The sequence below is a fragment of the Neolamprologus multifasciatus genome, chromosome 16, assembly GCF_963576455.1.
Source record: "Neolamprologus multifasciatus chromosome 16, fNeoMul1.2, whole genome shotgun sequence".
NCBI lineage: Eukaryota > Metazoa > Chordata > Actinopteri > Cichliformes > Cichlidae > Neolamprologus > Neolamprologus multifasciatus.
Genome location: NC_140454.1, coordinates 4,054,493 through 4,080,158, shown reverse-complemented (window position 1 = coordinate 4,080,158; position 25,666 = coordinate 4,054,493). Strand labels below are relative to the sequence as shown.

The following is a 25,666-nucleotide window of genomic DNA, read 5'->3' as shown; positions in this document are numbered from 1 at the left end:
ACACACTGAAATCCATCCAGAGGACCTTTTTTAAAGTAAAACAATTTGCACCATTTGTCTAAGAAGATATAGTTTCTGATTGGCTGACAACTGTCCTTTTACTTTGTCTAATAAGACATCATATACGTTCTAAAAACGACCTGTTTTGCATCTGTCCAGATTCATCTTTAGCATGGCTCTTAAAATTTTGCATACAGCATCCCTGTAACACTGTAAGAAGTGAGGAAACTGCAATAAAAGCTGATAAGTTGCTTTATATATATCGATATCCATGAAGCCAGATGACCCCAATCAATTAATTAAACTGAAGGAATGCCTTAAAAACATAAAGACCTCTAATTTCCTGCTTGTAAACTCAGATAAAACTGAGCTTATTGTACTAAAAATCTTAGAAACATGGTGTCTAACCAGATACTTGCTCTGGATGGCATTACCCGGGCCTCCAGTAAGTCATTTTTCTTTTGATCAATGTGCAAATTAAACAAATGTGTAGAACTGTTTTCTTACATTTGCACAATTTTTAAATCAGGAACATCCTGACATCCTGTGTCTACTGATGTATTCGTTTCACAGAGGTGCATGCTGGTTTAGTCTCCTCTTGTCTTTTGCCTCCACAGAAGTGCATTTACTTTCTCCTAAGGTGGTCCTAACCCCTAACCTTTGACCTCAGCTCACGCTAGCCATAAAGTCCATGGTGATTAAGTCCTTGATGTCACTCTAAACCTCCGACATCAATATGGCTGAGTATTTTTTTTTCTTTCACAGTAAGATTTCACGTAGGAGCAACTTACAACTTCACCTGGCATGGCCTCGAAATGAAAGCTTTTAAAAATATTTACATTTAAATTAATAAGTTACCAGTTGTGAATGAGAATGAGTCTGTTGGTTGAAGCAAAAGAAATGTGCGTTACATAAAAATAATCTGGTGCAGATTTTAGAAACTGTGATGATTACATTCAGAGCTAAAAGGAAAAGGCCAGCTGAGGCAACTCTTCAAAGAATTTGGAGAAAAGAAGTAACGGCAGCACTGCTTTTTAAGAAGCAGCTGCTTCTTAAAAAGTGGTTTTGGTTTTTCATCACTGTAGTGTAACGTTTCTTCATTCTTCATTTGTCTGGATCCCTGGCAAGAGATTAAAATTTTAGCTTTAAAAACTTTTATCTTTAGTTAAAAGTAATCCAAGAATTGATTTTTATAAAGTAAAGCCATATGAAGCCTGTAAGTCTGTTTATATTCTCTTCAGCCTAGTTAGAATTTAAAAAATTAAGTTTACCATTTAATATCATCTCAGACAGTCTGGAACCTTTCCACTTCTCCCACTCAGCCACGGCCATGCCAGTAATCATGCTTAACTGTAAGCCTTCATAAAATGAAAGGGAGACCTTAATGGTTGCATGCATCAGGCTGCAAACATGGGGACTGACTAACTTCTGGAGTGTGTTCATTTAAGGAACTGCAGTTTTTGGCACCTGCATGCTGGTCTTGTTTCGCTCAACTATAATTACTGAAGTATGTGATTTTATTTGGGGTTCTTTTTTTTTACTCAAATTTTACAAATTCATGTTACAAATTCATGTGTAACAGAGTGTAGTGTCTATTCACTGCTTCTTTGCCTTTCATCTGCGCCGTCTTGTGTTCACGCTCAAACACACTGCTCTCTTTTAAAGGGACAGCGGCGAGTATCATTTTGAACGGCAAACCACTCGTGGTGATGTCAGCCAAAACACTTTCAACACAGTCAGTTTGAATAGCACCTGATGGCCCAAGGACCACCCGTAACAGACCAGCTTGTAACGCACACACACAAGGTTGGGGTGCCTTCTCTCCAGCTGAATGTATGAAATCCATGCGCTGTTTTAAGGCAGCTTGGATTAAGTGTTACCAAATGTGCATCCTCCAGAATGAGAGTTGAACCACGAGGCCAGAACAGCACTAAATGTGCTGCAGTCGGCTTTTTTGTTAATGGCTTAATTGAAGCAGTTCAGTCTGTCGGCCTTGTTGTGGGCCCTTGTGATAATGAATGGGTGAGTATGTATGTGCTGACTGAGTGCACAGTGAAGTAGGACAGTTATTACTGGGTACTAGCTGCCTGTTAAGCCAATGTGAGAGCAAATACCAGTGTATTCATAGTTAGCTTCATTATGTTGCCTCTGATCTAAGATCAAATTACGTTTAAAAAACAAAAATTGTCATCTTGCGATAATTTGGGGCTAGTGAAACCAGGAAAAAGCAGTTTCTCATCTTTTGAACTTATTCCCAGATCCTGGAAGAACTGGGAGATTTGAGATGTTTTTCAATGGATCCGTGTTGAACTCGGTCCAGAAATTCAAACCTGTGAGGAATTAAAATTGCGCTGACTATATTGAGCTTTTAACATGCTTCTCGATCTACATAACTAAGATTTAGAAATGCATGTTCACCAGCACCGAAGAGTGTTTTTCTTAGAATCTTGTTGTGTATAAATGGTTAATGGACCGGTTCTTATGTAGTGTTTTTCTGTTGTACTTGAGCATTTGAAGTGCTTTATATAACGCGTCTCATTTGCCCATTCGTTCATATACATTCACACTTGGATGAACGAATCAGGAACAACTCAGGGTTCAGTATTTTGCCCAAGGATACTTTGGCATGCAAACTGGAGCAGCCAGGGATCAAACCACCGACCTTCAGATTAGTATATGGCTTGCTCTAGAGCAAACAAAAGTTACTGAAAAGTTGCTCGTAACTTTTATACTTTCTAAAATATTAAGTTCTTTAACATTTCAACTCATCGTATCTCCTAAACCGTGGACTCCAAAGACATGAGCCTTGTGGCAATATATCTTCAAACACTCCTGACGCTCACGGTGAAAGAATTTTTTTGATACCATTTACCGTTTTCCCATGAATTACGTTTGTTTCAGAATAGGAAATCTGTCCTTCTCTCAGATTTCAAACTCTGGAACTGACGCCGTTTTTTTCTCTCGTCACATCTATCCCTGGGATGAGTGTTGCTTTGGCTTACTGAGATGAGCAGGCGCCCTGAGAGCGGTGACGCAGGTTCGAATCCTCCTGGCTCGTTCTCTCTCTGCTTTCTTAACACTCTTCAGTGTACCCTTTCAAAAAAAAATCCATCTTCAGCAGACAGTTCAGCTCCTTTACCGCTTTCTCAGCAGACAGTTCAGCTCCTTCACCGCTTTCTCAGCAGACAGTTCAGCTCCTTTACCGCTTTCTCAGCAGACAGTTCAGCTCCTTCACCGCTTTCTCAGCAGACAGGTTCAGCTCCTTCACCGCTTTCTCAGCAGACAGTTCAGCTCCTTCACCGCTTTCTCAGCAGACAGTTCAGCTCCTTCACCTCTTTCTCAGCAGACAGTTCAGCTCCTTCACCTCTTTCTCAGCAGACAGTTCAGCTCCGTCACCGCTTTCTCAGCAGACTGTTCAGCTCCTTCACCTCTTTCTCAGCAGACAGTTCTGTTTCTTCAACTGTTTTCAGCAAATGATTTCTGCTATACAGCATTCACCCGGTATTTGTGCAGGAAATGCAACTTTTTCGAGTTGCCTTTTGTCCCTCACCTCAGCCGTTCTGCCTCGTTCCACGTCTGTTCAGACAATGAAGGTCACATGACGTCCATGATCCTGGCTGTGTAGTCTTCACTATCTAATCAATCTATCTATCTTCTTAAGTTTGAATCTAACAGCACTTTAAAGCCAGGAATAGTATCTCTACATTTTGGTCTGACTGCTTTTATCTTCTGTGAAACTTGAGGGCTGGCGCCGTTCACATACAGAGCCCTTTGTATATTCCGCTCTGGGAAAGGAAGTCAGCAATTCCCTTTTTTTTTTTTTTCCCTCAGGCTTTGTTTATGTTGCTCTATAGGAGTTCTATAGCATGTCCTTTTGTATCTTCTAGACAACAAAGTAAACAAGCTTGTTTTCTTTCTCACTGCGTCAACTCATGCAGCTTAATTTAATTACATGAAGAAATGCAGACTCGCCGTTTTCTTTTTCTCCCATGTACGTTGCTCACAGTGTGAGATGCAGAGATCCAAACAGAAGCCTGAGCTCTTATCTCAGAAGACGGCAATATATCACTTTACCTTAGTCTTTGTATGGGAACTGCTTAAGTAATTTAAGGGTGGGGGTATTTATTTTTTGGTTTTTTGTTTTGGTTTTTGCCAGAGAGTCTTATGAAACAACTGTATAGCTTTAAGTTAAAGGGGTTCACATTTATGTTCAGCTTGGTTCAGACATGATCAGATAAACCTCGACTCAGCAAACTGCAGACAGAATGAGATGGAAAGGCAGCTGAGTGGGGTGGGCAAGGCCGAAAAAAGTAAATTATTACTTGTTAAATAAAAAAAATAAAATACAGTTATTAATAATAATTATTAGGTTTCACGTAGGTTTAACAACCTCCTGAGTTAGTACCTGGCTTATTGATGTTTTACTATAATTAAAAATGTCCAAATTGTTGTTGGGAAGTGACAGGTAATGATTGATGATGTGAAAATGCAGTACCGAGTAATGAGCACAAAATTGCTTTATTATATCCAGTCAAGTAATTGACTGTGTTTTGTTTTGCTTTTCTTAGCTCCTTCCTTTAAGTGAACTTTCTTCTGATTGGCTACTCGATAATTGCCCTCTTTGACTTCACACAGATGGAGAGCTGAAAAATTGTTGCAAAGAAAGCTTTTTGATTCTGTTTACAAACACAGACCTCCTCATTTAAAATCAGCATCCCCCACTGTGACTGTATGTGTACTCTATAGTTATCAGAAAATGGAAAACAGCACACATTTGAGACTTGAGAGAAAGGATGTTTGAATCTAAATGAGAGAACAGCTTCTGTGTGTGAGCAACACTTTGAAATGACAGAAAAAAATAAGTCAAAGATTTATATTAGTGCGAAGACTACATTTATTATGTTTTGGCACCAGTCACTCAAAGTGATGTATGAGATTTGGAACTCCCCCCCCCCCCCCCCCTTCTTTTTTTTTTTTCTTTCTTAGCAGACAACAAAAGGGGCCCACATCTTGAATTTCCAAGTTCAGTTGTTTTGTTTTTACACTGAAGGCCTGGCTGCGACTGGAGTTCTTCTTCGCACATACACACATCGAGGAGAGGTTGAGTTTTCGCTGCTAATCACTCTCATATGTGGAGGGGCTCGCTGGAAGGCGTGTTGTTTTATCTCACGTCGTCATCTGCGGGTACGGCAGCGAGCATGTGTTCCTGGTTAACACGTATCCACAGAGACAAGGTTAAAGTCTCTGAGAACTGGACAAGACCGTCCCCTTTATAAATGGGCACTTTTACAGTGGAGTACAAAAGTGTCTGCCCCCTTCCTGATTTCCTTTTTTTTATGTGTGTATTTGTCACACTTAAATGTTTCAGATCATCAAACTAATTTAAATATTAGACACAAGTAAACAAAAGAAAATGCATTTTCTAAGTGAATGTGTTTGATATTGATTGGGGGGGAAATCCAAACCTACCCTGTGTGGAAAAGTGATTGCCCCCTAAACCTAATAACTGGTTAGAGTCACCCTAAGCAGTTTTACAGCACTACAGAGGAATTTTGGTCCTCTCATCTTTGCAGAATTGTTGTAATTCAGCCACATTGGAGGGCTTTTGAGCATGAACCACCTTTTTAAGGTCATGCCACAGCATCTCAATCTGATTCAGGTCGGGGCTTTGACTAGGCCACTCAAAAGTCTTCTATTTGTTTTTCTTGGTGGACCTGCTGATGTGTTTTGGATCATTGTCCTGCTGCAGAACCCAAGTGCGCTTCACAAGAACAAGAACAGATGGCCGGATATTCTCCTTCTGGATGTTTTGGTAGACAGCAGAACTCATGGTTCCATTTACCACAGCAAGTCTTCCAGGTCCCAAGGCACAAAACAGCCCCTGACCATTACACTACCACCTCCATATTTTACCGTTGGTATGATGTTCCTTTTGTGACATTCTGTGATACTTTTACACCGGATGTAATGGGACACACACCTTCCAAAAAGTTTAACTTTTGTCTCGTCACTCCACAGAATATTTTCCCAAAAGTCTTGGGAATCATCAAGTTCTTCTTCTTCTTCTTCTTCAACATCTTTTAGCCTTTCTTTACTTTGTCAAACAAGTTCTGTTTAATGATTTCTTGATTCAACACCTCTGCCAATAATTAGGCCTAAGTGTGTTTAATGAAACTCTATCACAGTTAATTCACGATTTAATAAGAGGAACAATTACTTTTTCACACAGGACCCACTAGGTTTGGGCAACGTTTCTCTTCTAATCAATGAAACCATCATTTAAAAACTGCATTTTGCATTTAATTGCGTTATCTTTGTCTAACATAAAAAACAGTTTGATAATCTAAAACATGTGAGTCTGACAAATATGCACAACACATGGAAATCAAGAAGGGAGGAAAACACGTTTTCACACCACTTTATCCTGTGTGTGTGCTGAGGATGGGTATGCACATGCATGAGTTGTATGTAGTCAATCGAGTCAGTTAGCTTGAAGACTCAAGTGGATTAAGAGCTTAGAGACACACTTCTCCAGAGCTTTACTCACAAACGCCTTACGTTCCCTTCACAGGATTGGGGAGACTTAATCTCTGATTTATTCTCTTGTTTTCCAGCTCCACATTAACCCTTATTGCCAAGAAAATATTTTAGAAAGGTGGGCCAAAACACTGCAGCTCATACAGCTCGTCTATGAGCTTGCCAGATTATCTTTCCGCTGCTTTTAACGCAGGGACATCTGTGAATCTATCACATTTTGATTTTTGAACTTAAACAGTGGACAAAAAACCCACAAACGGCTTCTTATTCAGTAATTTTCTAATTGATCTAATCTGTCTCCCTTGCACAAGTCAGTATGTAGACATCTTGACCTTTCAGTGGATTTTTGCAAGCATGTAGCTAGTAGCTTTATGCACTGGTGCAAGAAACACAACACAGAGAGAGACTAATATTCCATTCTCTGCTTGGATGTCGGTGTATGTTGCCTCCTGCATGCTCTGTCCAGCTTCCTTACCTAAACCACATGCAGTATTTCCATTAGTGAGCACACGGCCGGGGCGTGCTGCTTCCTGCTGCGTGCTACAAAAGAAAGGAAAACTGGAAAATATCCCAACTTGATTCCCCCAAAAGTTGTCATGTGTAAAAATGGCAGAAGAAAGAGTGTGGGGGTGGGGAATGGAGAAAAAAGACAAATGTAAAAGCAAGAAACTGAGATTTTTTATAAATTTTTTTAGGTTCTTTTACTGTTTTTGTTTGTTTTCTAATGAGGCAGAAATAAGATGGTTAGGGCAAAGGTCTCTGACTCATGAAAACTGATCCCAGGAGAGCTGTGTGCAGCAGGAGTGCGAAGACGTCAAGCTGTCTGTGTGTCGGCACAATGTGCTGTGCAGTAAATACCCTTAAAGAGCCCTATCATCCACTTGTTTGGTGTTTTAATGCCAGCAACATGTTAACAGATTGTAAGGGGATCAGGGTGACGTTAATGACAGCAGTTCCGTCTCTCTTTGTGTTGGCGCGTAGATGTGTGTTACAGGATGTCAGTGCGCCGACATCCCGCTTAAACCTGCTGTGGAACATTCTTGATCCGGATGTCATTACCGCTGTAGACAAACTGAGCCGTTTAGGGCTGCTCTGTGTCACAGTTGAGGCTTCATTGCATTTTATTAAAACTGAATTTGCCTTCACATCTGCTTATAGATCCTCGGTGTTTACATGCCACAAAACTAATCACAGCCTGGACCAACATTAGTTTTGTGGTGGAACATCACCGACACGAGCCTCAGGTCGTGCATAAAATAAATTAAATGTACCAAAATGTATACTTCTACCTTTTAATATTTAATAGCTACATTCATAGCACCTCTACACCTATTATTTAGGTCTGTTTCATTGGAAGCACAGAGTGACATTTTGAAAATGTCACTTCTTCGGTCAAGTTGAAACTGTCCTTTTACAAAGGCCGGTGGGACTCGAGAGACAAAACCCATCTCTATTTGGCCTCTCGGTTTCACGGAGGGATTTTGGCAATGGTGAAACAGTATGTTGTGCCAGGGAAAGTAGCCTGCGTGTCCTTTCCCAAAGCACAAACAAAATGGGACAAGTCCCATGAGAACGGATTAAAGACTGTAGCAAAACAAAGAGTGAGTGTACATGGAGATAACAGGCAGCCGTGTGAGTTTCTACATGTAACACACAAGAAAGAAAAGACGGATTGACGTAAATGTGTCGGCAGCATAGGAAAAGTGGATTTGCAGCACCTGCATCACGGTGCCGAGCTTTTCCATGTCGGGGGGTTCAGGGAGAGGCTACACCTGAATGCATCGCTCCCGCTGCGGTCTGGAACATTCCTCTGGGCTTCAGTAATGACTCCTAATGGCACTAATGAGCCTCCGCAGAGAAGCCCTGCTCCACATGAGTCTGGTAGAAAGGAGGGAGGGAGAGAGGGGAGAAAAGGTAAACATCAGAATTGTAAGAAAGATGGAGTTGGATGTGGACGAGTGAAATGGAGAGCTGAGATCTAGAGATCTGTGGGAATGGGGAAGGCGAGTGAGAAAATATGGGAAAACTTGAACAAAGAAGTAAACAAAGAAAAGAGTGAATGTGTCAGGAAAAAATGTTCCCAGCGTCCAAGGGAATAGCTTAGCAGAAGGATGGATAGATGTCGACAGTTTGGAGCAACAGATTTGTATTATTTAAGAATTCACATTGTTCTTATTTCTATATAAAGTTCAAAAATACCCATTTTATCTCATTTTCTTCCTGTCCTCCTTGTTTCTTCTACTTTGTCTTCCATGTGTGCTGGTGGAGGTGACTTATCCATGGGTGAGCTCCAGGATCCGTTCCTTGTCAGCATCCACCTCATTGCTGACCCCGGCGAGGGCAAGTTCCTGCAGCATGCCGCCGACGCCGTGCTGGCGTGGGTTCACCCTGAACTGCAGCTCTTCAGGGTCTCAGAGCGAGCCTCCGTCTCTCAGCGACCTCGGGCGAAGCGGCATCAAAATGGAAGCCCAGCCTGCCAGCCAGCCCTGGCGGTCATCCTGTTCCTCCAGGAGGCCTACGGCGGTGATGAGCACATACTGATGCTGCATCGCGCTCTGCAGCGGCCGCCCTGGCACTACCACCATACTGAAAAAGTCAGCAATGGCCGGCGGATGCTACCGTTGACCCCATGCAGTCAGGACTTTTTCACTCTGTCTCCTGGCACGCCGCTCTGGGCCGTGCGGCAGGTCCATTACGGGAAGGAAATCGTGCGTTTCACAGTCTATTGCCGCCATGAAAACTATGTTGATATGGTGCGGCTGTACAAGCTGCTGCTTCAGCGGAGGGTTGCGCAAAAGAAGGATGACTTTTGCTTCTTTGTGGTGTACTCCAACCCTGATATGGAGATCCAGCTGTCCTTTAAGAGACTCCCACGAGGCCACAGTCCCCTGGTGTTGGACTCGGCAGTAATGGAGGTGAGAGTCCGGGACGTCGGAGTGCTGGTGCCCCTGCTGCCACACCCTTGCAGCCCAATCAGTGAGGTGCGCTGGCAAACGGAGGACTACGATGGAAATAAGATCCTACTGCAGGTAAGCGTTTTTCATTCTGTTTTTGTTGTTTTTTTAAATATATATGTGCCTTAAAATTTCCTGCCCACATCAGCCTAAATACGCATTTGGCTATCTCATTAAGGACCACTTTATTTACATAGTCACAGTTGCTGCACATCTGCAAACCACTTTGCTACCCACCTTCACTTCACTCTTTTGTGCTGTATGGGTATTAACCCTTTAAAGCCGGTCAGAGCGGGCACGCTCTGTTTTGCGTAACTATTTTTAAATCCCTGTAGCTCTGCAACCACGTAAGCTAGCGCAATAATTTTTTTTTGCATATGAAACCGGAGGAGTTGTACTTACATCTTATGCCATCAGCTTGTCCTCGGTCACAGTTTCCTTCCACATATAGCTTTGCAAAAACTGCATAAAAAGCGCTTGCAGCAACAAAAACATAATATTCCAGAAACACGCTTTGCCGATCCGAACAGCTGTTCATAACACTTCCTACGCTGGAATAGACGTCAGCGCGAACTATCGCATGTCCGCCATGACCTGCCCCGAAACCGGAAGTGACGTCATTTTCGCAGAAATGTAGTTGTTTTTTTTTTTTTACCATCAGGGCCTCATGAGCCTATACTGGTGTTTTTAAAAGTTATCTTTGACTTTATGACTTTCTGTGTGGTTTCTGGGATGCTTAGGACTCATATTGCACTGCTGGAAATAGTTTATTTTGATGCATATGCTGCTTTTTTGCAAATTTGCATTATAATATTTATTTTTGTTTTTCCTGCAGTTTATAAAAATTGGTGTATTTCAAAAATAAAACACTTACATAAACTCACATAAATTTCCTCTGGTAGGAAACTATTTTGTGCAACTTTTTTGTATTTACAGTTTTGAGGGATAAGCCTCTTAAATTTCTCTAACTAGAAATATATGTTAAAAAAGCAAAAACGATTTTCAATTTTTTTGTAGTTTATTGCACTTTTTTGCAATTTATGTCATTACTATGCACTTAATGCAGACATATTATTAGAATCTGGGCTATAATGGTTGTATTGATGTATAGCAACTTGAAATGCTCCCAAAAATGGCTCCACAGCATGTAAAAATATAATATAAGCTCTGGTGGACTTGGTTCTATGGTAGGTCTTAAAGGGTTAATAAATGTTACATCGATCTCTTAATGATGCCTGCTGTGGTCTTTGCTGGGGGTCTTGCAGCTGCTGAGTCAGTCTCCACTAAATATGCATCTGGGACGGTGGGGAGGTGTCACAATGGAGGCATGGTGACAAATACACAATACTGCAAATGGAAACTTCTTAATCTTCTTTTGAATATAGTGGCCCTCACCGAACTGTAACTTTAACATAGGAAAAGTACAACTCAACACAATTGCATGGTGTGATTTATTTTGAAAGAGTGTGTTGTGTTTTTATACCTGCAGATACACCAAAACCTACACGAGTAATTTCAGTTGAATCTGATGAAATGAGGCGAGTTTATAATTAGTTGTTGGAACCAGCTGGTCTCATGTAAAAGGATTTATGTTGTTGCGCAACTCCTGAAACATGATGCTAAGGAGCGATTCACAAGTCTTTCCTTTGTGTACGACTGTATGCTATTAAAAGAGTAAAAAAAGAAAGAAAGAAAGATGAAAAACACTCTGAAAATGGGCTTGGGCGTGCAGCAGTGTTTGGAATCTGTGTTTAATTGTGTAAAAGAGAAGCAGACAAAAGTGGCAGTTTTATAGGTGGAAGAAAAAGAAGAGCAGTTCAGACTGATTCTCAATCCAGAAATAACAAGATCACACAGCAGACAAGAAGGATTCAGTTATTTTATTGTAGGTCCTTAATTTAATTCCTCCATCTTTCCATATTGAAAGGTGCTAGAAAAGCCTGCGTAGGTTTGAATATAAACACCCACATAAAGACTCACATGAATCAAGCGGCCCTTGTTGGAAAGGTATCACCTAACGGGGGATATGTGCCCAGGCGGTCGGAGATAAGTAGTGTTGAAAGTTCAAGCCGATTAAGCTTCAGTCCATTACTGGGATTGGAACGGCACAGAGAGAAACAATAAGCTAATAAATCATGACAATGGGCCATATGCATGATGCTTAGCTGCCACCTGGAATCAAGTCACATGGACCTCCACACTGCAGCGACTACAATACATTAAATATATTAAATGTAGGCAAGTGAAACAGAAGCACAGTGATATGAAAAGAATAAATTATCTCTATATTCTGTAAAAATACTCTTTGTACAGATAAGCAGAGAGGGAGTGTTTTTATTCACAGAAAGTTGTGCACAGTGTATGTATATTTTGTCAGGCTGGGATAATGGCAACACCCAGCTCCCAACAAGACAACACAAGCCTCTTGGGAACCTGGAGCTACAGATGCAGCTGTAACGTTTCAGTATATAATAAATACTCTGACGTGTTGGAGTAATAGTGAAAATCTGTCAAACTTCTGTCAATTTTTGTTTTCTTTCATTGGCTCTCTAATAAAAATCACCACATGCATCTAGTGCTGTGTAAAAGTCTCAAGCCACCCCTCAGTTCTTTATATTTTGCTGGGAAAATTGGAAATATGTGCAACAATTTGCTGAAACGTGTAAACAAATATGGAAATGCAGTATATAAGGCAACAGCAGTTTGTACATGTACACGAATATTACTCCGGGCTTCTTGAAGGACATTCAAAGCTCTTGTTTGGAATTTGGCTGCTTTTTGTTCCGTCCTCTGTCAAGATGATCCCGCACTGCTTCAGAAATGTTGAAGTCTGAACTCTGTGGAGGTCAGTCCATGACTCAGAGTATTGCAGTCAGTGTTTTTCTAACCAGGTATGCGTTTGCTGCATTGGCAGTGTGTTTGGGATCACTGCCATGGTGAAAAATGAAGCCACGGATGGCTGTAGATACTCACCTCTCTTCTGACCTCCACCATACATACTGATGACAGGATGAACCAAAGTTTAAAAATTAAGATTCCTCACTCCATCAGACCAGTTACCACAGATTTTTTCCCCCCCAGTCCAGTTCTTGTGTAATTTGACATACCTCAGCTTTTACTCCCCATTTCCCTTCCTTAACTTCTTGACAGCCAAACTTCCACTGAGACCATTTCTGATGAGGCTTCAGTGAAGAGTTCATGTCTTTATCCTGTCTTCCTTCTCTCACCCCAACCGGTCGCAGCAGATGGCCCCGCCCCTCCCTGAGCCTGGTTCTGCCGGAGGTTTCTTCCTGTTAAAAGGGAGTTTTTCCTTCCCACTGTCGCCAAAGTGCTGCTCATAGGGGGTCATATGATTGTTGGGTTTTTCTCTGTATCTATGAAGCGCCTTGAGGCGACTTTTGTTGTGATTTGGCGCTATATAAATAAAATTGAATTGAATTGAAGAGATTTTTTTTCCTGTTTTAATAAGCAGAGGACTTTCAGATACTGTTTATCTGCTGTAGATAATGTTTTGGCCTCCCGATTCTGCAAAACAAAATAAGTATACTCAAAATCACTTGTTTCAAATTTTTTATTTTTTGTGTTTTTTATCTTTTCATAGGTTGAACTACAGAAATGGGAACAAATTATGTTTTTGTGACGGGTTGCTTGGTAACAAAGGGCCTAAAGATACTATTTAAAACTGCTTCTTTGTTAAGGTGTCTGTTATGCATGGATACAACACTGGTTCATCACTTGAGTTAAGTGCCTTTTTTATACTTAGATGATTCATAGGTCAGTGTTGAGTGGGTTATCAACCAAAAAAACCTTCCTCTGAAAATAGTCAGGTACAAGGCTACAATGGCTCCTCAGAAGCAAAATATAAAGAAATGAGGGCTGGTTTAAGACTTTGCACAGCACTGTATTAATTTCTGTCTTTATTTTTATCCATATGATGCAATATATGTTTGTTGCTTTCATTGAGAGACAGTAGCATCGTGTTTTTTAGAATTTTCGGCATCAATTTGTTACTAAATTACAAATTTTTATAATATTTTTTAATGCATTAACAAAACCTGCTTTGGATGACTATTGACTGGACACTTCAAAGCACAAAGTGCTCCATAGGAGATGCTTTCCATATTCATAAGTAGGGATGGGTATCATTTAGGTTTTATCCGATACCAGTACCAAACTGGTACTTTTGAAACAGTGCCGGTGCTTAAACGGTTCGAGCACCGTTTAAGCACCGGCTTAAAGAATGGAGAACACACACTTTGTCCAAAAACCTCTCATGTTTAGCTGGGGTTTTTTTTGTAAAAAGATAACAATGTTAGCCTTTTCTGCAGCTATAGGGCATATATGGTATCACTCTTGGCTGGAAGCAGCTTAAACAATGGAAAAAACACAAACTTTGTCCAAAAATCTCTCATGTTTAACTGTTTCCCACTTTTTCTTTGGTCATTTTAGCCTTTTTGGCCAGGGTGAAGGGAGTATCTGCCATCAAACAAGAAGACAGCCGCATGTAGCTATGATGATGTTTGCTAGTTCACCTTACATGCGTTAATGTAATAACGTGGTTAGCCTACTCAACGTAAATTATACACGAACAACATTAAGCTACTCACGCAGAGAAGAACGGCTGCTGCTGCATCATCATCCTCATCATTTCTGCTACACTGGCAGGGCTAGGGGCCAGGACTCTACTCTTCGGGTTTTTGGGGGATGTTGCTAACTCTGGGTCCGATAACAGGCAACCCACGCGCAGTAGATGTGCTTGGTGCGAGGTCTCGCAGCAAGCTATCAAATACGGCGCATTTCTCAGCTTTTAACCGGGCGATCGTGGCTCAAGTGTTGGGAGTTCGCCTTGTAATCGGAAGGTTGCCGTTTCGAGCCCCGGCTCGGACAGTCTCGGTCGTTGTGTCCTTGGGCAAGACACTTCACCTACCGCCTACTGGTGTTGGTCAGAAGGGCAGATGGCGCAATATGGCATCTTTTGCTGTGAAGTACAGCCAGACTTTGACCGCTTCACCTTGGGCATTTTTAATCTGTAGCTCTGCTCTAAAAGAACGTACGTACCTGGACCCGCCCACTATCCTTGTAAAGGTAAAATGATTGGCTAGAATCCAAAGTGTGTGACATCTCAGGGAAAATAAAGCACCGAAATGTGCGCTGCTTTTCGGTCTGGTTACTACCGTTTATGTCAGAACCGGTACCGTAATGGCACCGGATACCGGTACCCATCCCTATTCATATGAAGTTAATATGAGTTTTGATCAACTGGAGTTTTTATAACCATGCCAGCTTCAAAAATGCTCCATCTTTCTAGTAAAATTAGTCGCCAGAATGCTGCAAGTCTGGAAAAGAAATCTTCCTTTCTTATAATCAGATTCTATTTTCTTCACGGTCTGAGGAACAGGAACATAAAATGGTTCCCTATTTGATCATCTAGAGCGTCGTCTCAGTAACACAGTTTTGAAAACCACAGTCACACTGCCACACATAAGCAAAAGCTCATCATGTGAAGAGTTTTGTTTATAAACATAAATACAGTCCAAATGTGTTGCTTTCCACAGCATTGTTGAGGATTAGTGTCTTGTTGTCGTGGTTTTGCCTTCCTGAGGTCATATATCCGGCTGACCTGGCTTATCCCAGATAACTAAAGCTTAGAAGAGTTAGGGTCTGATAATCACCATGTCAACAGCCTCATTACCCAGCGTCCTGCTGCGGCTCCTCACTGGCATTTTGTCCTCACAGAAAGCTGAACTCGTGCTGTCGTGTATTAATAGTAGGCAGAGGATCGAAACTTTCACCCACACATGGACAGAAAATAGTTTTAGTAAATAATGAGTGTGTGCAGCTGATCTGCACACCGAGACTCGTTTGGCATCAGCCACAAACGAAGAATGAACAACTGCTGTGAAATCTACTTAGTCTACTTACTTAGAGCCTCACATCTATCTATCAAATGTCTGAGCAATGAGAGACTCACAACAAATGACTAAAGGCCAAACAATAAAGCTAATGTTACATTTTTATCCAATGTCCGGATGGAAAAAGGAAATTGTGGAAGCTTTGGGATTAATATGAACCTAGTGAACACAAAATGAGTGCAGGTTATTGTGTTTCTATGTCACTATTTGTGCTACAGTGCAGTCTAAACTCTTTTACTGTCAGCATTCACTGATGGTACCTAGTAAAGCTCGATAGATTACGCTGACAGAGAATGTAGCTGGTCCTCCACCTTTGTCTCGGTTGGTGCTTTAGTGGAGGAATAAATGGGCATCATGCAAGGAAAAGGTGACGCCACTGCTTGAGAGCAGAAGCAGACCAAGAAAAACAAAGAGAAGAAGAGTAAGGAAAAGATAAACAGGATGAAGTGGACTGAGAGCAGAGAGCAGGATGGAGACAAAGGAGAGAGATGGTTTATAAAAGAGTCAACTTTGAGACACTGAGCAGGGAGAGAAGAAAACACAGGCGGTTTTGTTACACTTTTTATACGCACACACACACACATACGCACATTTGGTCTTGTGAGGACCCTCTTTGCCATAAACCAATCTCAAAACCCTGGATTACAGCTTTTTGTCTCATAAAGACTTTCAAAATAAAACCCTTCCTCAGTTCAAAGAGTAATTTTACTAAACCGAGTTGCATCAGTAAAACTCCAGCATGTTACAGCTAATAAAATATGTAGTTTTTAGTGTTGGATAACATTTACAGTTCTCTCCAGTTTGCAGGAACCAGCCCTGCAAGCAGCATGTCACTGTTCAATTCAATTTTATTTATATAGCGCCAAATCACAACAAAAGTCGCCTCAAGGCGCTTCATAGATACAGAGAAAAACCCAACAATCATATGACCCCCTATGAGCAGCACTTTGGCGACAGTGGGAAGGAAAAACTCCCTTTTAACAGGAAGAAACCTCCAGCAGAACCAGGCTCAGGGAGGGGCGGGGCCATCTGCTGTGATTGGTTGGGGTGAGAGAAGGAAGACAGGATAAAGACATGCTGTGGAAGAGAGACAGAGGTTAATAACAGATATGATTCAATGCAGAGAGGTCTGTTAACACATAGTGAGTGAGAAAGGTGACTGGAAAGGAAAAACTCAATGCATCATGGGAATCCCCCGGCAGCCTACATCTATTGCAGCATAACTAAGGGAGGATTCAGGGTCACCTGGTCCAGCCCTAACTATATGCTTTAGCAAAAAGGAAAGTTTGAAGCCTAATCTTAAAAGTAGAGATAGTGTCTGTCTCCTGAATCCAAACTGGAAGCTGGTTCCACAGAAGAGGGGCCTGAAAACTGAAGGCTCTGCCTCCCATTCTACTTTTAAATACTCTAGGAACAACAAGTAGGCCTGCAGAGCGAGAGCGAAGTGCTCTAATAGGGTGATATGGTACTACAAGGTCATTAAGATGTATGACTGTTGTGAAGTATGTGTGTTACTTCCAAACATTACAGTTTCAGAGATGCACATACAGATGCTCGTGTTATGTAACTGTAATTTTTGTTTTATTATCTCAAGAAATGCTGCCTGCATGCTTTGAACTGAGCAGTATTTTTGCATTATAATTAGGCTGCAGTAACATATTGTCTGAAACTACCATCCAAATCTTCTGTTGTCCAGTATGTTGAGTCTTTCTGAACTATAGCCTCAGTTTCCTGTCGTTTGCTGACAGGAGTGACATTCAGTCGGTTCCTCTGCTCATCAGCAGCTTCGAGGTTTGATGTAATGTGCATTCAGAGATGCTCTTCTTGGTCATAACAAGTGGTTATTTGAGTTGCTGTTGCCTGCCTATCAGCACGAAGCAGTCTCGTCATTCTCCTCTGACCTCTGGCATCAACGAGACATGATCCATATCACTGGGTATTTTCCTTTTTTCTGACCATCTGTTTAAACCCTAGATGTGTTTGTGGGGGAAATCTCAAATCATCCACATTCTGATGCCTGTTAAAACTTCAGCAGGTTGCCTTAATAGTGTCTACATGCCTGAATGCGCTGAGTTGCTGCCATGTACCCAATAATAAAGTGACTGGTGAGTGTATGTTTGCTGCACTGGATTCAGCCTATCATTATCAGACAGTATTTATAGATGTTAGAAATAGAGACTTATTGATTTCTTGAACAGACTGTAGATTGTTGTGAGGAAGCTGTAAATCACTTTGAACTTCTTTTTATATATTTATTGTTCGACATATGGAAATGTGCAGATTCCCCTCAGTCCATGTGCTGCTTCAGAAAATTGTCTGGGGGCTGCTGTGTGGGAAGTTATTGCTTCTGTCTGTATTGTCTTGTTGGAAAGTCGGATGACGGAGCGGACAAGAGAACAAAAACATGGAGAAACTATCAGCGGAGAGCTGCCTTACGTGTTTAAAGCAGCAGCAGTCGCTGTATGTCAGAACTGGGAGTGTTGCTTCATGTGTTTCCTGCTTCTCACAATTTCCTTTTTGGATTTGTAATATTTCATCGATTTGTCTGAACAGCGCACTCTGATTTTAAGATGCCTGAATGGATATATGTACACAGGGGGTTCTTCTGTGAAGCACATCAACAGCTGGAGAAGTCATCAGCATTCAGAGGCCAGGGTGAGAGCACGGGGTGTGTTTGGAGACCCCGGGGTTCCCTTGTGCTTCTTCCTCCTTCACTTTGCTGCCTGTATGCTGTGTGAGGAGTGTCCTGTTGCATGGAAGCCCTGCACAGAGGGAGGTTAATGGTCTTGAACCCACAGATCCCATGTGAACAAATAGAGCATACAGACAGTCTGCTATCAGAATAGGCAGGTTAAAGGAAGCAGTTTATAAGCTACAATTGTTTTGCCCTACCACCTATCCCACATGGTGATATGACCCTTGACCCCAAATTGCTATATTTTCACTGCTTTTCTTTCCCTCCTATTCAGGTCCAGGGTGCATACTGCAAACACAGACATGATCCCTGCTACAGATCATGCACCGTCACCGAATCCGCCTCTGCTCCGTCCACCTTCACCCGCAGCGCCACCTCTCACAGGAACCGCCGTTACCATCAACGGATGCCACCTCGTTCCAAAGTCCACCCGACCTCCCACTACTCCATGCCTCTGGCATGTGAGGAGCCAGATGAGCAGGAGCTGTGGCCAGACCAACAACATCCTGACAGCTGGAGGTCCCGTTGGACGGGCAATCGGTCCGGATCCCTCTTCTCTCTACCCAACATGGGCTCAGCCAGCTCCCGCTCTGCCTGTTCCTCTCCAGGTCCTTGTCCCAGCCCCAATTACAGGAGCCACTCCCTTCACCGGAGTTCTTCGCTCATCCCGCCCTTCCGCCTCAATGTGGACGCTCTGATCGGGGCAGAGGAGACGGATGTAGACACGGGAAACAAGGTAAATCCAGGTAGCAGCGTGGACCTCACAGTTGTGTCTGCGTACGTCAAATCGAGCCTCCCACAGACTCCTCGGCCATTATCGGCCCCACCAGAAGACATCGGACCCCGCCTCTCTCCCGTCACCCAAGAGGGCACCTACAAATCGGCCACTCTGGGCCGGACTCCGAACAGCTTCTCCATCAAAAGCTCTCGGTCATGTCTCCAAAGCACCAGTGCAAACACACTGTCCTCAGCTTCAGTGAACGAGTCAGACAGCTGCAGCATAATTAGTGCGCCAGTTGAAGAGAAAGACTTGACAGAAGAGGAAGAACAAGAATTCTACATCTGATCTTTTGCTAAAGGCTCATAGGACTTAACTCTGGTCAGTAATATCAAACCTTAGTGCTGCGGCTATCATGTAAGCTCTACTCTGCCCCCTGGTGTTTGATAGTAAAACAACAACAGCAAACTGAAGCAAAGCACAAAGTTTGTTCTGAAATATTTGTGAATGCTGCATTTTTTTTATTTTTTTTTGCATGTGTGTATATAAACTCTGTAAATGCTACTTCATATGTACTTTCACGCATTTAATGGAGAAGTTGCATATCTGTGTACAGAAACATTTAATAAAATTGCAAATTGTTTGTCCCCTTTCAAATGTGTTGTTTAACACTCCATTAAACGTAGGGTAGGTGTCACGTTTTCTACATCACTGATCATAACCAATTAGATTTGTTGTGCAGGCCTAACCAAACATTAAAAACTAACATGATATAAGGGAAAAGAAGATTTCTGCCACTAATGCTTTCACCAGACATTTAGCATTTCAGTCCTGTGTGAAGTCAGACCATTTTGGCCTGGATGCCTCGTCTGATGGGTTTAAAATTGGAAGACTGTGCATCTTCAAATATTAAGCTGCCAAATGCTTAGAAAAAGCTCTTTAAGCTAAACAACCGTGCAGGTAGTAGGTTGGTCACCAGTGCTCTTCAAAAAGAAGTTTTCTTAAATTAGCGGCCTGCCACTGTCCAAAATAAGACTGACACACTAACAGTACTGAAAAGTACATGAATCTGCAAACTTGTTGGTGGATAAAATATGTAAAGCTATCACAGAGAAAGCAGCAGAAGCTACTAAAAGTTAGAGTACAGTCATATGGTCTTAAATGGTCAAAGAAATGTAGCCATAAATTAATTTGAGAAGCATGAAAAAGGGAGGGAAAGCAATCCTTCCAGTTAAGAGACATGCTTTAAATTCCTTCCACATTTTAAGATACACAGACTGGAGATGTGTTTATTTTGATTTGTACTTAAGATCCCATTCATTCTTTTTTTCATATAGCCTGTAATTTAGTGGTTAAGAACCTTAAATTAACCTTAATTCAAACATGAAGAGTAATAGTAAATATGTTTGTGAAGGTTCTCAGTCATCCAGGTCATCGTAGTCTAAGGAGCTTGCAAAGAAAAGCGTCTGGACTTCTTTAAGTTACTTGAAGACGTTTCACCTCTCATCCGAGAAGCTTCTTCAGTTCTAAGGTCAAATGGTGGAGAGTCCCAGATTTAAACCTAGTGGGAGTTTCCCCCCAAAGAGGGACAAAAGGACCCCCTGATGATCCTCTAATCGCCTGAGCCAAGGTGTGAAAATGGGCACACCCATTCGACAGACAGTTGGTGTCGTAAACCACCGCCTCTGTTCAAAGAACACGCCACTGTGAGCGACCATCTTTGAACAGAGGCGGTGGTTTACGACACCAACTGTCTGCCATCTATAATCCAGTTTTGAGTTCCCTCCCCAGACGCCTTAACGCCCACTCACATCCTGACCCACACCCATTTTCACACCTTGGCTCAGGCGATTAGAGGATCATCAGGGGGTCCTTTTGTCCCTCTGTGGGGGGAAACTCCCACTGGGTTTAAATCTGGGACTCTCCACCATTTGACCTTAGAACTGAAGAAGCTTCTCGGATGAGAGGTGAAACGTCTTCAAGTAACTTAAAGAAGTCCAGACGCTTTTCTTTGCAAGCTCCTTTGACAAATGTAAATGTGGTCAGATGTGTGGTAAGTATATTTAAAAAAATATGCACAAGCTCATTTGCATGTGAAAAAGAAGCCAGATGGTGAAAATAAAGACATTTTGTGTAAATATAAAAAGTGCAAGAGGTACAGAAAGCTGCACCACAGAGTAGGATATATGATTCAGGAACAATAACACACATATGATTCTCCTGCAAGTTTCTTTCTGTTCAAAGGCAGCGTTTTATCTAAACTTGGCACTAAAAGTAAGGAAATTATTTCTTGTAGTGATGCTTCTTGGCAATAAATCTTACACTGTTGGGAAGCCTGTTTATTTCCCCTTAAATGGTGCCACATTGGTAAGGAAAATGCATTTGTAGGTTGCGCCCATGAAAAGGCCAAACAGCAGATTCTGTTACTGGCTCTTGTTTGGTGTTGTTTACTGGACTGGATAACTGAAATTTGAAGACGAAAGACAAATTGGCAATTTAATAATTTATTCTTTTAACAAAGAGGGGCCTCAGTAGTATTGCTGTGTCACAAGTAGGCAAATGTGATTGTGTTGGTCACTCTGGCACGAACATCATGTCCAAGCTGATCCCATAAGCAGGGTTGAGGTCAGGACTGCAGGCAGGTAATTCCATCCTCTCCATTTTTAAATTCTGGAGGTAGTCTCCAATAAACCTGCTCTATGAGGTGGGTGTGATCTTGGAAGATTTCAGTCCCAGACTGTGGAGATATGGGACTGTCACTGGTTGCAGAATCTCTGCACTGAGATTTCCTTCAATGATGACAAGGCTCGTTTTCGTAGTGAGGCAGATCCCTCCCCACACCATCACGTCTCCACCAAAAGGTGTTACTGTGTCGGTGCAGCAATCAGCAGGATGTTCTAAGTGTACTGCCGTAGACAGAATCAGCACAAATTATAACGTAACGTTCCTCACATGTTCAGGTTCCAGTGCACATGTTGCAGACACCAGCACCTGACACTGAAGGGCAGTCACAGGAGGCCTCCTGCAGCCCAATGAGACTGCAGATCAGCTGTGTGCAGTCTGTTCTGGCTTGTCTGGGTAAAGAGCCCTCAGCCATATTATCCTGCAAATCTGTAGAAGACAGTTTACAGTTCCTGAGTGATGACACGATGAGGAAATGGTCTTCCTGTGGTGTCTTCTTTTTCTTCTTGAGATGCCAATTTCATGGCCTGTCTCTGACATCCACCATTAGAGATGGTACCAGGTTTCACACCAAACAATGCTGCAACTTTTGTAGGAAGGGCCATATCCAGAGCACTTCGCTCTCGCTCTGCAGGCCTACTTGTTGTTCCTAGAGTATTTAAAAGTAGAATGGGAGGCAGAGTGTTACGGATTCAAATATTGAGGATGGATACAGGAGGAAAACCCAAATAACCACACTGGTCCGGCCGGGTCAAGTCAAACGATGATTTAATGAACACACGCGTGGGAGATGGACACCATACAACAGACAGCATCAGATCTCAAAATGGTGGAGCCTTGATCAAACTCTTATAGCCTCTAGTGGCCCCCACCTAATCATAAAAGCCTAAACATTCACATCCTTTCTCTCACACAGCGCCTAAGCTACGACCTTGGCTCCCTGTTTATCTGCTCCTGCTGATGGGGCAGAATGCTCTGTTCTCTTCTAATCAGACAAATGAGACGATGACTTTCTGTGAACAGTATTTTCTTATAACTCAGCAGTATAATGCATCACAAAACAATATCATTCATTCACAATAAATCAACAGTCTAATATAATGCAAATCAGTTTACCAAATGTAATAGTTATCACCTTCTTCTAATTCAGGAGCATAATGCAAACTAAAACTACATAATAATTCACAATCTTTAATTAGGGGTCTAACATGGCATAAAATAATATCATAATCCCACAATTCCCCCTGATGAGCTCTTTAGACATAAAGAGCTCACTTACACCCTGCAATCCAGTGTTGCCGGGTTCATTTCTCCTTACTCCTGAGGCCTTTTGTCCCCCTGTTGGGTGAACCATATGTGAGATGACCTCTGTGTTTGCGCAGTTCAGATGCAAGAAAAACTTTTATTACAACAACAACAGTAGGTACAGATGATACTCCCATCACTCCCCAGTTCTCCCACAGCTTTATTTCGGTGCTACCTTATACCCTCCAAACGTACTCAGACTAGAACCTCTGTCCGAGGAGCTTTTAACCTTTATTTTATTGCTGTAGGCACCAATGTCTTCCAGTCGGGTGATCCTCTGCTCTTGTTTCCTTCAACCTCAGGGGTTAGACAACCCTTCAGTCGTTGCACAGATCAGGGGATTATTCTGCCCCGATTTCAAACAATGATCTGTGTATTCTGGGGTCACAGCTGTGTTCCCCAGGAAAAGGAACAGAAAGGTGTTCTCCTTATGACCAACAGCCTCTCGAACGTCGTTGGTGTGGTGTTCCTGGATTTCCGTCAACCCCTTCATGGTTATTGCTGTGTTTATGGGATCCATCCTTTTGAGGTGACCAGCTGGAGCCCAAAATGCCATGACACTTGAACCCAGTTGATGTTTCCGCAGTCACCGTGTCTGTCTCTGCTGCCAAGGATCCTCGTATATCTGTGACCTCGTCTGGTGTCTGTTCCTTTCTCTGTAAGAGACAGAAAACCAAAACACCTCTCTTCCTAGCTCTAACAATCTAATGTTGCTGTCTACTGATCTTTTGGTGATTCAGAATTTGTTTAGAATATTCAGAATGTCTCAAGGACTTATCCTAATTTAGTGTATGTGTGTGTAAGCGTGTTTGCATTTAGCCTGCTGCACTCAAGGCATTTCTTACACTTTATCAGTCCGGACTATCGCCGAACGAAGCTTATGACCTTCAAAAGACCGAGTGCCAACTCATTATAAGCACATTTGCAAGATATGTATGAAAATGATTAAAACCACTCATTCTAATAAAAGACATCAAAGACAAAGCAGCCATTTCTAATTCTAACATGTGTCCATTCAATTAAGCTAGAAAATTGAAAGAAAAGGTTAGTGACCTCATATCTTAGAAAGTATCAGACTTTCTCCTATCCAGTGTCGTTGGTCCAGTCTTGTTATTCTGTGTTAGGGAATGAAATCAATTTAATTGTCATGTTAGATCTGTTCAACTCCTGGCTCCGCCCAGAGCCTGCGTCTTCACAATCGTCTACAAACAAAACCTGTATTATTATGAACTTCACTTCAACATGAACTTGTTGACTACGTTTGACACCTGTAGATAGAAGATTAACATGAGGTTATAACAATCACTGTAATACAAATGTTAATATGTCAATAGCTTCAATAAATGTTCAATGCAATGCTTGTTATATGATTCTGATGTAACAATAATGCTGATGCTAAAATAACAGTAAAACACACCCTTTTTATCCCTTACTGACCACCGCAGGGGCCTCTATGTTTTAATTCAGCCATGAAGCTCACCTGATTCATCACTGAGCCCCACCGGCACTGGCATTTGACAGGGTGGCGCTGCATATTCTTCCTTTAATGTCACTATTTTCAATCTGTTAATTAGAGTGCTTAAACATGAAGTAGACTACGTCCACTACAAGTCAATACAACTGTGAATGTGGCCAATTATCAATCTATTACCAATCAATAACAAAAAATAGCTTTTATTTTATGCATGCTTTTAGTCAACCACTCACCCACAGGATCTCCAATCCCAGAAAATTCCTTCTCCTCATTTAATGAGTCTGTCCTCCTTCCATGCCCTGGTAACTGGTCCATCCAGAGCTGTATCATTATGAAATATACATACAACAAGCCAAACCACACCTTGGTCACACCAACCCTTTTCCGCCCTGAAGATGTCCAACGCCATCTTAGTCTGGACTGTCAAAGGTGACTTTAACGCTGACTGTTCCGACAATCCATTTATAACATTTCCTGGTCAGATTAGCCAATCTCTGCACACTGGAATAAACATAATCAACATGATCAACATTTTTCCTGCGTGTTATTTCACCATTTTATGAATTCCAATGGTCCATCCTTATGTGGTTTGCTGCATTATGTTTATCTAGAACTCCACTCTGTCTCTAAATGTTTGAAGAATTTTTCATGTTTGGGGTCAAGTTTTAAGAATTTGACCATACGTGAAATTAATGGTGTTATTGTAACATGGTAGACTAGTGTGCCTGTGTTAATTCAGCTCCATATTATTGTGTGAAGTTGCACTGGGTTGAGAGTGGTTTTTTGTACGTGTGTCACATTTTTGGTGAGCCAATGGCTGGAATGGGGTTGGACTAATTAGAGCCAGGTGTACTTGATTGCACTGATACACTGGTCTACTTATAGCCACACTACAAACACTGCTGTGTCATTTTGTCTCTCTGTGCAGGCCAGGGCCTATTATATGCCACAGCCTAAAGGCAGCAGAGTTGCACAGGTTGGAGTGATCACTGGCTATATGCTTGCAGGGTAGTGGGTCTCCAAGGACAACTTCTACCCCTGTTAAAGGCAACATTTGGAGTGCAACTGGCCGTGTGGCATAGCTGGCTCTGGCCTTGGGACTGTGTGTTTTTATTTGATTCATGAATGGGACACTGGACTGTTTTATCTTTTATCTCTTGATATTTTTTGTCACTAAATTATCTTTTAGAATTTTATTGACTGTCATCGTTTTGCCCACGACTGAGACGGTTGGTCAGACCTAAAATCTTTCTTTGGGTGTGTTACATTATCACCCCCATCGGGGCTTACCTTTCCCACTTCTGATGATATTCCTCCCTATTCTTTGCAAGTACCCGCTTTTGGTGGCGAGAAACTGTTGGTGTGGTCAAGTGGGCGCTGTAAACACAA

At 42.0% G+C, this 25,666-nt stretch overlaps 1 protein-coding gene and 1 long non-coding RNA gene across 5 annotated transcripts in view; both read left to right on the top strand.

The window, feature by feature from the left end:
• Positions 1-24,655, top strand: part of fam124a (family with sequence similarity 124 member A) — a 33,133-nt gene extending 8,478 nt beyond the window's left edge. For 2 of the 4 annotated variants that reach the window (XM_085135981.1, XM_085135980.1), the window contains 2 exons: positions 8,806-9,566; positions 18,373-24,655. In XM_085135981.1, coding sequence (XP_084992107.1) covers positions 8,817-9,566; positions 18,373-19,164 — 1,542 coding nt within the window. In that variant the 5' untranslated portion in view covers positions 8,806-8,816 and the 3' untranslated portion in view covers positions 19,165-24,655. Of the gene's footprint in view, positions 1-8,801; positions 9,567-18,372 lie in introns of all 4 variants that reach the window. The other 2 variants (XM_085135982.1, XM_085135979.1) reach the window with 1 other exon arrangement.
• Positions 1-25,666, top strand: part of LOC146500033 (uncharacterized) — a 347,579-nt gene that overhangs the window by 86,310 nt on the left and 235,603 nt on the right. The window lies entirely within an intron of this gene.